Genomic DNA, 14,834 nt, shown 5'->3' with positions numbered 1-14,834 from the left:
GAGTGCCCACACTGTGCCAGTACTTACCATTCCTTCACCTTCCCCCTCCACCTTTCTACCATCCTTTACATTCTTTTCCTTCCTCCTACTCTTCTTCCCTTCCCCGCCCTCGTTTTTTATTCCTATTCCTCTCTTTATTTGATTAGCTCTTCCCCATCTTCATTCCCTATCCCAGTGCACCTCTTATTATTTTTTTTTCTCATTGCTCGCCTCTATCTGTACCTCCTGTCCGTAGGTCTGTCTGTTTCCCTCCCTCACTCTCGCCCTCTCTCTGCTATTAATTTCCCTGATTGGCTCCCCGGCTCCAGCGCCGCTGATGAGCCCTATTCATTCCCGGGCCTGACACTCTCCACCTGCCCTGGCTGATTGCTGGGGGCTGGCCCCAGGAGTGCTGATGAGCCCCAAGGGTCAGCAGCACTAATTATCCGCTAATTGCGGATGACTCTGCTCACCTCCCCTGTTCTCAGACACAGAAATGGTAGGGCCTTTTACTGTCCCCCTCCTCCTGATTCCCAGCAGTAGAGTTGTCAATCTAGATGCAGAAGTCACAGGCACTTTTGCTCTATGAGCACCTCAGGTCAATTGGCAAGAAAGAGACTTGAGACAAGTCAACAGAAGAGAGACCTGATCTTCAGGACACAGAGCAAGCCTGGTCAGCTAAAATGAGTGTCGTTTGGTCACTAGGAAACTGTTATTCAGTTGGGGCCAGGGAGAACCAAGCTAGTTAAAATGAATAACAGAAAAGCCAGACAAGTTTATGAAAATGCCATTTAAGTAGAGCAAAGGGCTTAGCTTAGTTAAGAAGGAAAACATAGGAAAAAGAGCCCCAGAGTTGCCATACCAGGACAGAGCGGAGCAGGAGGGAACACTGGGTCTCACTGACATTTGTTCCAGTCAGGGGTGTTGTGTTGACCTAGTGAACACAGCTAATGTCAGGCTGATATATTTAAAATCAACACCCTGAAAGACACTATCACCACATGGCACAGAGGGAGAGGGCAGGACTCAAGAGGGGAGCTTTTTCTGGTTATGCCTTGATTGATAATTCATCAAAAAGGTGAACAGAGATTATCCTTTCCATATAGTCTTGATCTACCTTGGGCTGCACATTAAACTCAAGGAAACTTCTAAGAGATGGGTCTGGGGGGAAGATGTCACCATAAAGAAGAGGTGCCTTAGCTTAGGCCCTGGGGAACTCCCAACTCACTATTACAGAACTAGAATTCATCCTTGTCTAAAGATAGTCTTCAGAACAACCCTTGGTTAAATTAACCAAGCGCTTCATGGTACTGATGTGGAAGACCAGACTTCACAAGTGTATTGTACTTAAAAAGTGAGAGGTCAAGTACTTGGTTTGATGGTTTTACAGTGTTGGATACATAATAGAGGCTTATTGACTTGATAAATTATGGAGGGAACTTTGGCTACAATTACTGCAATTAAGGCTGTATGAGCAGATTCCATATCAATCAAATAAGGCATGGAGAAGAACCATTTCTTTAAAATAATTGAATTCACTTTTTTTTTGCAAAGGTAATAAAAATACATAGTACAAAATTCCAAAAGCTCAAAAGTCTATTTTTTTAAAGGGTATATATTGAACCATCTTCTTCCAAGCAGTCCTGCCAAATAAAAGGCCATTTAAAGAAGCCTGTCACTTTTTGGTGATACAGAATCAACCATGCATCATCAAGGACTCAAGGGTAAAGACCCTATGGTCTTGGAGATGTATGTCATCTTGCTCATGCCAAATGTGTATTGCTCAGAACTGTATTAAGAAAACTGAACTCCTCAATCAGGCTGGCAAAGAGAGTACAGGTTTACAGCTTGGTACCAACAAATCCCAGCAGGTCACCAACTCTAAATTGAGACAAGTAAGACCTCAGGGACTTTGTATTGACTTGGTATGGTTCGTGTTTACTAGATACTGTGCTTTTAACACAATCGGTTCCCTTACCATGCTGAGGTCATGAAGTGTGACTTCCTAGTCCTTAACATTCAGTGGCAACTACTGCAGCCCACTCCCTCTTCCTCCCTTTCATTGAGGGTGAAGCTGAGGCCACATGATAAATGGAAAACGGCACTGGTGGAGTAAAAAGACCTGGAGTCAAGTTCTGACCCCTCATTGGGCCATGTGACCTTGGCCCCTCTTCACTTAACTTCTCCACGTGTGAGAGGGTGATTATTACATATGCAGAAAGCCAGGCTCATGTAAATAGAGAGAACACCATCCAAAATGAGTTCTTCCTGCACAAAACCAGATGAAGGACAGAGTGGTCCAGAACTCATGTTCCCCCAATCAGTAGCACTCCACAAACTGCTTCTACCTGTCCCATCAGTACCAAGGACAGATGCTGTCGCTATCCAGTCTGAGCAGAACTGGCTGCGTTCTTTAGAAGCAGAAAACTGTAGTTCTACTGCCTCCCTGAACAGTGTCGCTATTGTTGTCTACAACAGTTCTCAAAGCGCTGCTCTCATTGTCCACGTGCTCGACCTGGCCCATTCCCAGTACTCCACCCAATTGGGAAATGCTCCTACGGATTTTATTTTGATATACCTTCTCTGACTGTGCGTCAGACCTTATCATCTGGCCTCTCTTTCATATACTGGCAACGGCACTTAGGGGGCTAAAACCAAGCCAAGTGTTCTGAAGTCAAAAACCAACAGGTCCGTACGTCCAGCTCACTCATTGGCCGGACAGTCTTCCCACGGTGGGCAGCGTCGGGCCCTGTCCGCGGATACCCTCTAGTGGCAGCAGCGCGTAACTGCAGTAACCGCGAGGGAGGCGTGGAGTGCTCCAACGCCCCCTGGCGTTAGTCAGGAGACGCTCTGAGGGCAAAGAAAGAGACCAGGCGAGCGGTCCAAGCTTCTGGGTGTTTGGATGTGAGTGCATGGGTTGGGGCCGGGAAAGGAGTTTCGGGGTGGGGAGTAGAAGCTTTGCACACGAGTGTATTAAAGTCTAGTATGCATGCATGTAGATTTGTGCATGGTTGTGCTCAGGTTCTCTGAATGCTGTGTACCTGTCTTGTTTAATGTGTGCTATATGCGTGAGCCCACGCATTCACACGCGGGTAGGTTGGTGGTGGGGAAGTCGGTGCCTCCAGTGCAGGGCGGAGTCCTCACGGAGGCGTGAAATTGGTTTGGAGCAAACACATTACGGAAAGCAATTACCGGGGAGAGGTTCTGGGCCCACGGGACCAACAGCCAGAAGGCTGGGGAGCAAGCTCCCTGGCTTGCAAGTGTCTAGATGTCTAACCCCAGAAAGGACCTTCCTAACCGGCCAACGCCGCTGGTAGAGGTTAGGCACATCCCCCTCTACTGACCACTCCAGTTGTCCTTACCCCCCCCCCCTTAAAAAGGCATCCCACACCCAGCCCTGGCCAGAGGTGACAGGCACCACTCCTCCCTGAGGCCTTCCCACATCTGTACCCCATTCCTCATCTTCCACAGCTTCCTCTTCTTGCCCTCAGCCCCTGCTCCCACAGTTATTTTGCCCTCCTTTCATTGTTTCTTATATTCTGACTAGTTCACACACTTGTTTCTTAGACCAGGTTGAAAATTCACTGAGGGCAGGATCACGTCTCATTCACAGCCTTATATCTAGTACCTAAAGCCTGGAGCTCAGGAAGCACAAAATGAACAGAGAGGATAGAACTGCAGAATCTCCATCAAATTTTATAAACAAATTTTATAAACTTCCAGGAAAATCAGGATGCCCTTTTTCACATGCCCAGACCTGCCCTCCTCCCTGCACTCCCGAGTCACAGATCCAGATGGCATGGAACCCAGCCACTCTGAGGTGTCTAACAGGCAGCTCCAGTTTAGTGTACCCAACACCCAGGTAACTAGTGCCACTACTTAGGTAATTAGTGCCACCATATCTGTTCAAATCAAAAAACTGGGAACATCCTGGCGGAGGCTTTCTCCAGCCCCATCTCCACTTCATCAGCAGGGCCCATCGGTTCTCAAAAGGACCCCAAATCTTACCCTGTCTCTCAAGCAGTCTCCCCAGCTCTCTAAGGCCTCCCTTCCCCAGTCCCTAGCACCAGAGCAGCCCTCCGGATCTACATTCTCTCCTGCCACTCCCTTGCTCTTCCCCATCTTCTCCCGCTGGCTCCTCCTCTGTCATTCAGATCATTCAGGTTCAATGTCACCTCCTCAAACAGTGGGTTCCTCGTCACCCAGTCTAAAAGAGCTCCCAGTCACGGTCACATCACCCTTTTGCATTTCTCCCTAGCACTTATCACAAGTGAGATTTGTTCATGTTTGCTTTGTGTCCTGTCCCCACTGCAGGCACCCCTCACTGTCCAGGAGAAAACCTCTTGCTGACCTGCATGCAGCGAGGAGGGGTCCGTGGAGGTGAGGCCAGTCCGGGTCTCTACAGCGCCAGCACCTGAAGCCCAGGCCGCCCGGGCCGCCCAGGGCTCCTGAGGCCAGGATCCGACTCCCGGCCCACTGACCTCCACTCGGCTTTTCATCTGCGCTCTCCACACCCTCGGGGAGGCGTAGGTGTCACTCAGATCCTCCGCCCAACCTCCCCCAACCCCCAGGCCCCACCCCACCCTCTGGCCTCGCCCCACGCAGTCTGGCTCCCAGCAGTTGGCGGGAAAGTGGCTGAGCTCCAGCGCGTGCGCACTCTGGAGGCCTGGGAACTGTATAGCGACCCTTGGCATCTGATTGGCTGCTCTGTGGCTTCCCGACAACTCCTCCTCCCTCCTGTGGTTGCGGGCCAGCTCCAGGCTGCTGGGCCCTCCTACAGGTTCTTACCACTCTGGGCTGCAATGACCCCTAGGGACTCTCCTTTCTCTTACAGATGCAGAAAAGTGAGCCCAGGGGGTAGGAGACTTGTGTTGCACCAAAGTTAATGGTAGAGCTAGGAGCACAGTGGAACCGGGCCCTGTTAACAGCGTGGCACTTTTGCCACCACACAACTGAATTTAAGGAAGGAGCAGAAAAGAGGCCGGGTGCATGGGTGCTCTGCGACCTACAGTATCGAGCAACAGGTAGACCCGTTCTGGTTCCCAAATCTGGGCCTTTTACTCTCACCTGAGCCATGGTCACTCTTCCACCCTGGGCCCACCCGCATGTCCACTCTTTCTTGGGTGGCTCTTCCTCACCTTGCCTCTTACTCAGCCAAGCCTTCCTTTACTGTCCTATCACCTCTCTGCAAAACCTCCCTCTGCACAGAGGCTCTGCCTACCCACAGCCATTAAGCCTTCAGGCCTCTTCTGACCCACTCACCTGGTGGCCATTTCCAGTGGACAATGGGCAGCTGCCTGAGACCCCTCAGCAGCTGGTGGATGCCAAAGGGAGAAAGTTAGGTGGGCTAGCACATGGGTGGATCCAGGGACCCTGCTAGTGCCCATCTTGAGGAGCCAGCAAGAGGAGGAAGGCTTATTGGAAAAGAATCAAACCACACAGCTACATCCCCAGCCCTTTTATTTTTGAGACAGGGCCTCGCTAAATTGCTGAGGCTGGTCTCGAACTTGCAGTCCTCCTGTGTCAGCCTCCCAAATTGCTGAGATTACAGGTGTGCACCACTACTGCCAGCTGGGCCTGGAGACTTTTAATGAACATACAGGCTAGAGGGTGCTTGGAGAGGAGTGGCCCACTTGCTGTCTTCATCAGATGTCACTTGGATGTGTGATTTGTCTGCCCCTTTCAGGTGGGGATTGAAGCATCCACCCCTGCCTGTGGAGAGGGACATTCTGCTGACAGGGCTACCTGGCTGGCCTGAGTTCAAAGCGCCCCCTGCAGGCTGTGGCATGTGCTTCATGCTTTCCAAGGCAGTGCACACCTGGAAGGAGAGGCTTCCCTTCCCTGGACCCCTCTCTTGCCTCCTACCCATCCCCTTCCCCCAAGCCCTGTGGCTGTCCCCAGAAACCAGGACTCACCTAGTAGAGCACATCCTCGAAGTCAAGCTGCAGGTAGCGGAGCAGGCGGGGTGGCAGTGGAAGGCGGGGCAGGGCGTGGGGCAGGCAGCCTGCCAGGTGCGCACGCAGCGCACAGCGGCTCAGGTGCTGCAGTGACCGGGGCTGCCTCACCAGGGCGAAGAGGGAAGAGTAGAAGTGCTGGTGCTTCTGGGGACAGGAGGAGGGACTCAGCCAGGGCAGCCTTGGACAGGTGGCACCCACTTCTAACAGGGACAGGCTGTCCTATAGATACCCATCTCTTTGAACTCACTGGGATGTGAGGGGACCTCTGGGTGATTTCTTGGGGACCAACAAGGTTGCCCTTTAGGGGTGGGAGTCTCTTGGGGCCAGGCTGAGTGATTCTGGCTAAAGGGTCCTGGAATCTGACCTTCAGAGTTTCAGGAGGCACCAGGCCCATGGCCTCCTCGGGAAGCTGCAGGACACTGTAGGTGTTCATCAGGACCTCGATGGTCCGTGGGGACGTGCACCAGCGCTCCAGGACCTGGAGGAGGCAGGGAAGGTCAGGTACCCATCAGTCTGTGCAGGATGGCCAAGAGCTCTTGTGGGTAGTATGTTATTCCCCAAAAAGATATATTGAAGTCCTAATTCCTGGTACCCATGAATGTGACCTTATTTGGAAATAGGGTCTTTCTAATGTAAACAAGTTAAAATGAGATCATTAGGATGGGTCCTAATCCAGTATGTCCTTATAGAAAGGAAAACAGAGGCACAGACATACACAGGAAAGACCATGTGACAACCTACGCAGACATAGTGATGTGTCCACAAGCCAAGGAACACCAGGGATTGTGGGCAATCACAGTGTCCCCACCAGAACCTCCAGACCCTTCTGGGGACTGTGTGGGAATGGATTTGTTGCTTTGAACCACCTGGTTCTTACAACAGTCCCAGGAAACTAACACAACAGTTCTTTCTTTCATTTAGGGGGTGTGTTGGGGATCAAACCCAGGACTTCTATACATGCTAAGTGCATGTTCTACCACTGAGCTGCTACTCCAGCCTGTCAGCTAATGTGTTTTTTTTGGGGGGGAGGGTGCTGGGGATTGAACCCTGCCAGGGGCCTTAACCACTGAGCAACATCCCTGGCCCTTTTTTATATATTTTTTAATTAGAGACAAGTTCTTGCTGAGTTGCCTAGGGCCTTGCTAAATTGCTGAGGCTGGCTTTGAACTTGCGATCCTCCTGCTTCAGCCTCCCAAGCCGCTAGGATTACAGGCATGTGCCACCGTGCTCAGCCGTCAGCTAACATTTCTACTGTACGTAGTTTATGCCAGATATTTAGCATGTAGCATGTATGAACTCTTAATCCTTATCCCTAAAAGGCATGGACTGTTATTGTCCCCGTTGTACATAAAAGGAAACTGAGGCATAGAGAAGTTAAGCATCTTGCCCAAATTGTTCCAGCAGTCCAATCCTGGCACGTGACTCCTTGCCTCTGCCTACTACAGCATCCTGCTGTCCTGCCTGCCTCTACAGGGCTCTGTGCTGGATTTTCTGCTTGCTAGAAGGGAGTCCCTAGGTGGAGTGCCTATCTAGGTGAAAAGGTTAGTCTTGTAAAAAATAGAATCTCCCTGGTGTCCAGTGAAGGCCAGAGGCAGCTATGAGAGGAGGCAGCAATGGAGGGCTTGGTAGGGATAGAGTTGGAGCCAGATTCATGCTTTCAATTCCTCTTTAGGAAAATATTCACGGAGGGCCTACTCTGCCCACCCCTGGGGTCCCGCGGTGAGGAGGAGAAGCAGGGTCCTGTCGTCTGCAAGCTCCATTGCAGAGCAAAGACAATCAACATTGTTTGCAGCTCACAGGCCTAGGGTGTGGCGAAAAATAAGTAGGATCAGGAGCTGAGCATGGTCAGGGAAAGCACTGTCCCACATGGGGTGGTCTCCGCAGTGGTGGCCTGGAGCCAGGAGGAGGCAAGAAAGACTTGCAGTGGGAGCAGCCCAGGGAGGGAGCCTCCATGTGCTCCGATGGACAGCCACAGCCTAACATGCCCAGGTGCCACGACGGCCACCCTGAGTGCCCACTCCTGCACATACCTCGTGCACATCCCACGTGTGTCGCATACAACATGAGGGGCCTGGACAGCCCTGCCTTCCAGGGGCCCTGGCGGATGGTGGGAACAGGTAGAAGGCCCAGGCTTGACTAGGGCACGGGGACCACCAGAGCACACAACTTACTCGGGCTCGCTGCTTCTTGCCCTGATTCTGGGAAGTGCTTACCAGAGCTGCCCTGGCCGAGTCTGTCTGGGACAGGCCTCTTTATTTCAGTCTCCAGTGAGGAAAGCACATGTCTGCCCGAGATGTCCACCCTGTGGTAAAGCCTGTCTATCCACATACCAGGCTTCCCAGAACTGCCCATCCCAGGCCCACTCCTCCAGGAAGCCCAGGCTGCCACTCCCACCTGCACTGCTGCTGTGCCCAGCGAGCCTTCTGTTAGGGGATGCCTAGCGGCTCACCAAGCGCCCCCACACGCATCCCCTCCCTTTCAGAGGATGGTTGCTAAGTACTGAGGTGGTGGCCTGGCTCCAGAGCCTGCTCTGTCAGTGCCACCAGCTTCAGAGGTTGTTGGAGGACTGAGGGACCCAATCCACAGGTGGCATAACTTTGAACAGTGTCTGATGTGTGCTGTCCCCCACTGGTCCCGACTATGCTCCTATGGCTTTCCGTCTCTGCTCAGTAGAGGATGCATGACCTGCCAGAAACTTGGGGTCCAGAGGATTTCAGTAACTTGCCTATGGTCACAAGAACAGCGTCAAAGCCAGAACCAGATTCAGGTCCCCTCAGTGCCAAGTCCAGTAAGGTGGCTCCTGGAGAGCTGGTGGGGCTGGCATGTCACACGGATGGGCCCCAGCATCTTCCTCATGGGAAGGCAGGAAGCCCAGCCAAGACTGGAGGGCTTTCAGATCACAGGAAATGGACACATGGGGCCCTTTGCTCTGCTGGCCCCTGGGCTCCCCGAGACAGGCCACAGGGCAGGGCAGAGCCGCGGGCAGGCGCAGGGTCCCGGGAATCTGTCTGCTGTGCCAAGTCCTCCTCTTGCCCCGCCTGGCAGGGAAATCATTAGCTGTCAGAGCCGGCGTCAGATTACAGGGAATTGCTCCTCTCCTAATTATCTGGTGTTAATAGGAGATTAATTAGTGTTAATTGTTGATTTTCTTGTATTTTCCCAAAGGGGAGACCAATCTGCCGAACTCTCGGGCTGTTTAATTATTTGGTCTTGCTTAGGAATCCAGACAGATGCTTCTAGGTTTGTGAGCAAAGGGGAGAGGCGGGGACAGTAGGGTGGGCCCAGGAAGGGGCGGGGTGGGGTGGGACCAGCCCCTAAGCAGGGCCAGAGGGGACCTGCCAACCCTCCCAGAAGGCCAGTTCAGGCCTGACCCCGCTGCTGTGACAACAGGAATCCTTCCCTGCCCTCCATGACAGTAGCCCCCATGGGCCGGACACTACAGGGGACAAGGTCCCTGGCCGGGGAATCTGCCCTGCAGTTCAGGTCTTCAGGTTGAACCCACTCTGGGGAAATTAGTGCAAAGTAAGATATAAACCAAAAAATGACAGTGAAGGGCATTTTCATAGGTGCAGGGTGATTGAACCTCAGGAAATGGGCTCATGCTCTGCCCTGGGAGGGGTCTCGCCTGTGCCCACTGTCTGTCTCTCTCAGCTGATACCGCTGGTACTCTGAGCTCCCCAAATGCTCTTCCGGCAGTTCATGGCCCTGAGGAAGACCTTTCACCTTCTATGCTGCCCACATCAGTCTTGACTCATTCAGACTTTTTTTTTTTTTTTCCATTTTGAAACAGGGTCTTGCTAAGTTGCTGAGTCTGGCCTTCAACTTGGGAGCCTCCTGTCTCGGCCTCCTGAATCTCTGGGACTACAATTGTTCACCACCATCCCTGGCTTTGATTTAGTCTTGTTGGATCTTTTATAATCCTTCTACACTCAGTCCACCTTCGCCATACACGTGCACACACAAACTCTGGACACAGGTACACACACACCCTGCATGTAGGTGCACATGAATGTATACACATGTGTACGTATGTACGCACAAACACGCTTCCTGTTCTGAGCCCTGGCTTTTACCTCTATTAGGGTTTTGCTTCCTTGTTGAATGAAAGAAAGGGCTAACCTATGTGCCCCGGGGTTCCAGGCTGCATTGCAAAACAAGCTGGCAAGTGGTCTAGGTCTCCCGTCCCCTCACATCATGGCCCCTCCATGCCTTCAGCCCCCGTACCTTGGGGAGGGCTCCTGGCCAGACTCGGACAGCGCCGTGGTTGAGCAGAGCCCGCACCACTTGCTCAGGGCTCTGGGCCAGGGCTGTAGCTGGACCCTGCAGAGCACAGTGCAGGGCTGTGTGTCCCCCATAGTCCATGGCGTTGGTACTGACACCACAGGACAGGAGCAGCTCTACAACGGCCGCGTGGCCATGGCGACAGGCCAGGTGCAGGGGGCGCTGTTTGTCCCGGTCGGCAGCATCCGCATCTGCCCCCGCTGACAGCAGTAAACGGCACAGCTGGAAACAGCGGGTAGTGGTGGCCTCGGCATCGGCAGGAGAGTGGCAGCGGATGTCACAGGCAGCCAACAGTGGTGTCCAGCCCTCGGCATTGCGGGCATCGGGGCACGCACCCCGTCTTAGAAGCAGGTCTGCCAGTTCCACATGGCCAAGTCGGGCTGCCACGTGCAAAGGGGTCTCCTCCTCCTCTTCAGACCGGCCATCCACTTGTGCACCAAAGCGCAGGAGCAGCTCCGCACACCTAGGAAGAGCGAGATGGCAGGGAGGGAAGCGGGTCTGCTAACAGGGCAGGGGGCCCTGGCTGGCTCCTGGTTCTGTCCTGCCTGTCACTCACTGGCAGGACCCACAGAGGCCATTTTGAAAGCCCAGGACTTCCTGCAGGCATTGTCCACTAACCCTGTGGGAATAAAAGCCACAAGCAGTCCTCACGTGGTTGGAGCGGCACCCTTCCAAGGGCCTTGTCAAGGTCCCTTGGTGGTCTCTTATGAATGTCATGTCACAGAGGAGGAAACTGAGTCTCTGAAGGTTTGAGGATCTCATGCGAATTCACACAGCTCGTAAGGGGCACAGATGGCATTCAGGGCCAGGACAAGCAGAGCACTTTAAAGATTCTGTGGGCTGGGAACGGAGGGCAAAGCTGGGGTGCAGGGCCTGGTGGTGAACTCAAATAGCAGTGGGAACACAAATAACAATAGGGACAAAAAACCCAACAAAACTAAAATTGACCAGCAAGAGTTGTTCTAAGACGGTGCCCAGGAAAGATTGCACTGTAGAAACACAGGGAGTCCCAGTAACATGCACCCAAATTCGAAGCTGCCTCTTTGGGCTCAGTGTAGAATGCAGGGTGAGGGGTAATACTACTCATCCCTGATGAGGTGCTGTGAGCGGCATGAGACGGTGCCTGAAAGGTGTTCTCACACAAGTCCGCACGGCAGCATCGGGTGGGGGGAGTGGGCAGTATCGATGGTGATGGGGTCAGAGGGCTCAGTCTATTATCTTGGCTACCATTCTGTTTGTTCAAAATGTTCCATAATAATTTTTGAAATACATTTGTTTCAAGAAAGGAAGGGGTGATTATCATTGGGTGTGCTCGCAGGGAGACTGGGCTGAAACACAGCCAGAACTAAAAATGTGGGTTACCGAGAGTTATGGGCCCACCGTGGCAGCCACCAGCCATGTGCTGTGGAACACGTGCAACATGGTAGTCCAAATGCCAGTGTGCTGTGTTGACGACACACTACTCCTAAGGACTCTGTCCACAAAAAGATTGTAAAATGTTTATATTGATGATGTGTTGAAATTACAACATTTTGGGTATGCTAAATAAAATACATTAACATTAATTTCCCCTGTTTCACAGATATTCATATGTCCATGTTCATAGCAGAATTATTCATGATGTGGCAGCAGCACAAGTGTCCATGAACAGGTGACAGGATGAAAAAAAATGTGGTATTAACATGTAATGGAATATTATTCAGCCTTAATAAGGAAGGAAATTGAAGCATGCTTCAACATGGATGAGCCTGAGGACATAGGCTAAGTGCAAGAAGCCAGTTGCAAAAGGATGAATAATATACAATCCCACTTATATGAGGTCCCTAAACAGTAGAATTGTGGTTGTCAGGGCCTGGGGAGAGGGGTCATGTTTAGCAGGGACAGAGCTTCCATTTTGCGAGATGGAAGTGTTCTGTGGGTGGATGGTGTGGTGGTTGCATAGCGATGTGAATGTACTCAGGCCACTGAACTTTAAAATGGTAAATTTTGTGATATATGTATTTTATCATAATTTAAGAAATAAATGTCAACTATTTCACTTTCAATTGTTGATGGGACTACTAGAAAAATTCAAATTGTATATATGGCTCACATTAGATTTTGTGGGGGCAGGGGTACTGGGGATGGAACCCAGAGGCGCTTTACTACCTAGCCACATCCCCAGCCCTTTTCTATTTTTTTTTAAATTTATAGTTGTAGATGGACAGCATGCCTTTATTTGTTTAGTTTTTTTACGTGGTACTAAGGATCAAACCCAGTGCCTCACACATGCTAGGCAAGTGCACTGAGCTACAGCTACAGCCCCCTATTTTTTTATTTTAAAGCAGGGCCTCACTAAGTTGCTTACGGCCTAAGTTACTGAGGCTGGTCTTGAACTCATGATCCTTCCACCTCCACCTCCTGAGTTGCTGGGATTATAGGTGTGCACCACCATGCCCAGCCCAAGCAGGGATAATGTGTCTTTCAGGGGGTCAAGATGCAAAATCGGGCAGGTATGCAGTCAGCCAAGAGGGGGCTCCACTGCACGTAGAGTTAGTCCCCAGATTGGTCTAGGCTCCTTCTGCCCAGATTCTACATTCATTAAAAAATTACAAGCGGGGAACTCATTCTTCTACATTCCTTATACACAGGCCATAATTATTTAGGTCATTGCAAAGGAATATTTCTTAGAGTAAATAGCACATAGACATGGGTGTATCCATGTTTCTTGTGAGTTGAGTTAGTGACAGTCCCTTAAGCTCATTTATCAGAGAGTGTCCTGCCAATGGGATTCTAAACCTGCTAGTTGAGAGCCAGACCCTCAGGGACCACAGCAGTCCCTAACTAGGACTTCTGTCTCCCCAACCTCTCTGGATCATGGGACAACAAGCTTCCTGAGTGCAGGAACATGACTCAGCTGCTGTTCCAGTGTCTGAAACATGGGATAAGCTCAGAAAATATCAAAACTTTATAGCAAAACCATCTCTCCATAATGGATATGGACAATTTCCCCAGTGCAGGCCACATAGCTGGGCCACAGCTTCAGCCCTCTGCTGGCCCTGGGGAACCAGAAAACTGTCCCAAGTCCAAGACACTGCAGACTCAAGGGCCAGTGGCTGGCTGTCTTGGGCACTGATTGCATCCTGGCCTCCACCAGCCCAACTCCTCCAGCCCAACCCTTCACCTGCCCCCTACCTTCCCTGGGAAGATCTCCTTGCCTCCCCTAAGAGTGAACCCAAGGTTGGGGTGAGGGGTCACTCACTGAAGGGTACCAGCCCCACGGCAGAGATGCAAGGGGCGTTTCCCATCCTGGTCAGGGATATTGGGGTCAGCTCCTGCCACCAGCAGCACGTGGACACAGGCAGTGTGACCTGCAGCACAGGCCTCATGCAGGGCAGTGCGGCCCCCGGGGGCGCTGTCTGGCTTCGCCCTCCGCCTCAGCAGCAGCTTCAGAACTTCCGTGTGGCCACGGCTGGCTGCCACATGCAGCGGGGTGGTCAGCTCCTCTTCATATGTTAGAGACCAGAGTCCTAGGGAGAGAGGGACAAAACCTCGGATCCTGAGTGACAGCAAAGAGGTGCCAGCCAAGAGGGTGGCACTGGCAGAAGGGGATGCAGGAGCCCGAGCTCCGTTACAGCCTCCCCTCTCCCACTCAGACCCCCCATGCTGGACCCCATACTCAGAGCGCGGATGTTGAAGCGGAAATCCCTCCATCGCTCTGGGTCGCTGGTGTCAAAGACGGAATCAGGAGCCAGGCTGGTACTGGAGTCTGCCAGGACGCGGGAGACAGAGCCCACGTCCCCAGCCAGCACTGCCTGCCAGAAGGCAAGGGCAGGTCCTGAGGCCGTGCGGGTGACAATGGGTCCCGGGCCAGACTGGGTGTGCTCCTCGGACCCTCTGCTGGGCTTCTCCACCAGCCTGGCACAGAGGGTGTGTCTGTCACTGGGGGGGTCTCCCTGCCCCCTGCACTCTTCTGGGGACCAGCTCATGAGCACATAGGAAGGGAAAGGGGGTGGGAGAAGCAGAGGTAGAGGACACAGGCAGAGAGAGGTTGAAAGGAGGCAGAGGGCCCCCTCTGTCCCCAGCCGGAGCCTGACCTGGCCACGAGGTCCAGCAGGAGCTATTCTGGGCTCCACATGACTTCTCTCCTGGGCCAAGATTTAGGTTGTTGGGCAAGTTTTGGGGTGGGGAGCAGCAGCTAGGGGCTTCTCTTCCTCAGGCCTTGGGAGCTCTGTGCCTCGGCCAGCCAGCCCTGGGTCTCAGGCCTCCCCCAGCAGCCTCTCACCCCTCTGGTGGCTGCTCCAGCGAGGCTCGGCGGCCCGGCTCTCCAGCAGCAGGTCTGCTGTACTGTGTGGGGGGAACAGGTCCTGCAGCCTCGCCAGGTCCCCGGTGTAGAGGGCATTCTGGAGAGCCATGTCCCGGCACAGCAGGGATGATGACCCAGGGGTTTCCCAGGCCCGGCAGGCAGGGGCCGAGGGGAGGCACCCCAGATGGTGTCCCCGGAGGGGAGGAGAGCTCCTTCCCCTAGGCATGGCTGGTTTCTGGGAGAAGGAGCCAAAGCAACAGGACTCGGGGCGACAGTGCTGGTGGACTGGGTGGGTGGCGCTGGGCCCTGGCCAGGCAAGCCAGTGTGGGCGG

The 14,834-nt window shown here is 52.9% G+C and overlaps 1 protein-coding gene across 2 annotated transcripts; it reads right to left on the bottom strand.

Annotated features, from left to right (window-relative positions):
- Positions 1-5,894: 5,894 nt before the first annotated feature.
- On the bottom strand, positions 5,895-14,728 carry Asb10 (ankyrin repeat and SOCS box containing 10). 2 transcript variants are annotated; one of them, XM_027943465.2, is made up of 5 exons: positions 14,482-14,728; positions 13,459-13,726; positions 10,161-10,680; positions 6,301-6,414; positions 5,895-6,080 (listed from the first exon to the last, which is right to left on the bottom strand). In XM_027943465.2, the coding sequence occupies exons 1-5, from the start codon at positions 14,726-14,728 to the stop codon at positions 5,895-5,897; spliced, it is 1,335 nt and encodes a 444-aa protein (XP_027799266.2). The 2 variants fall into 2 exon arrangements, with proteins under 2 accessions (XP_027799266.2, XP_027799265.2); XM_027943464.2 differs by lacking the exon at positions 14,482-14,728 and adding an exon at positions 13,876-14,185.
- Between the last annotated feature and the right edge of the window lie 106 nt (positions 14,729-14,834).

Source organism: Marmota flaviventris, chromosome 1 (genome assembly GCF_047511675.1).
Source record: "Marmota flaviventris isolate mMarFla1 chromosome 1, mMarFla1.hap1, whole genome shotgun sequence".
Lineage (NCBI taxonomy): Eukaryota > Metazoa > Chordata > Mammalia > Rodentia > Sciuridae > Marmota > Marmota flaviventris.
Note: the sequence above shows the minus strand (reverse complement) of the source record. Positions and strands in the feature narration are given on the sequence as shown.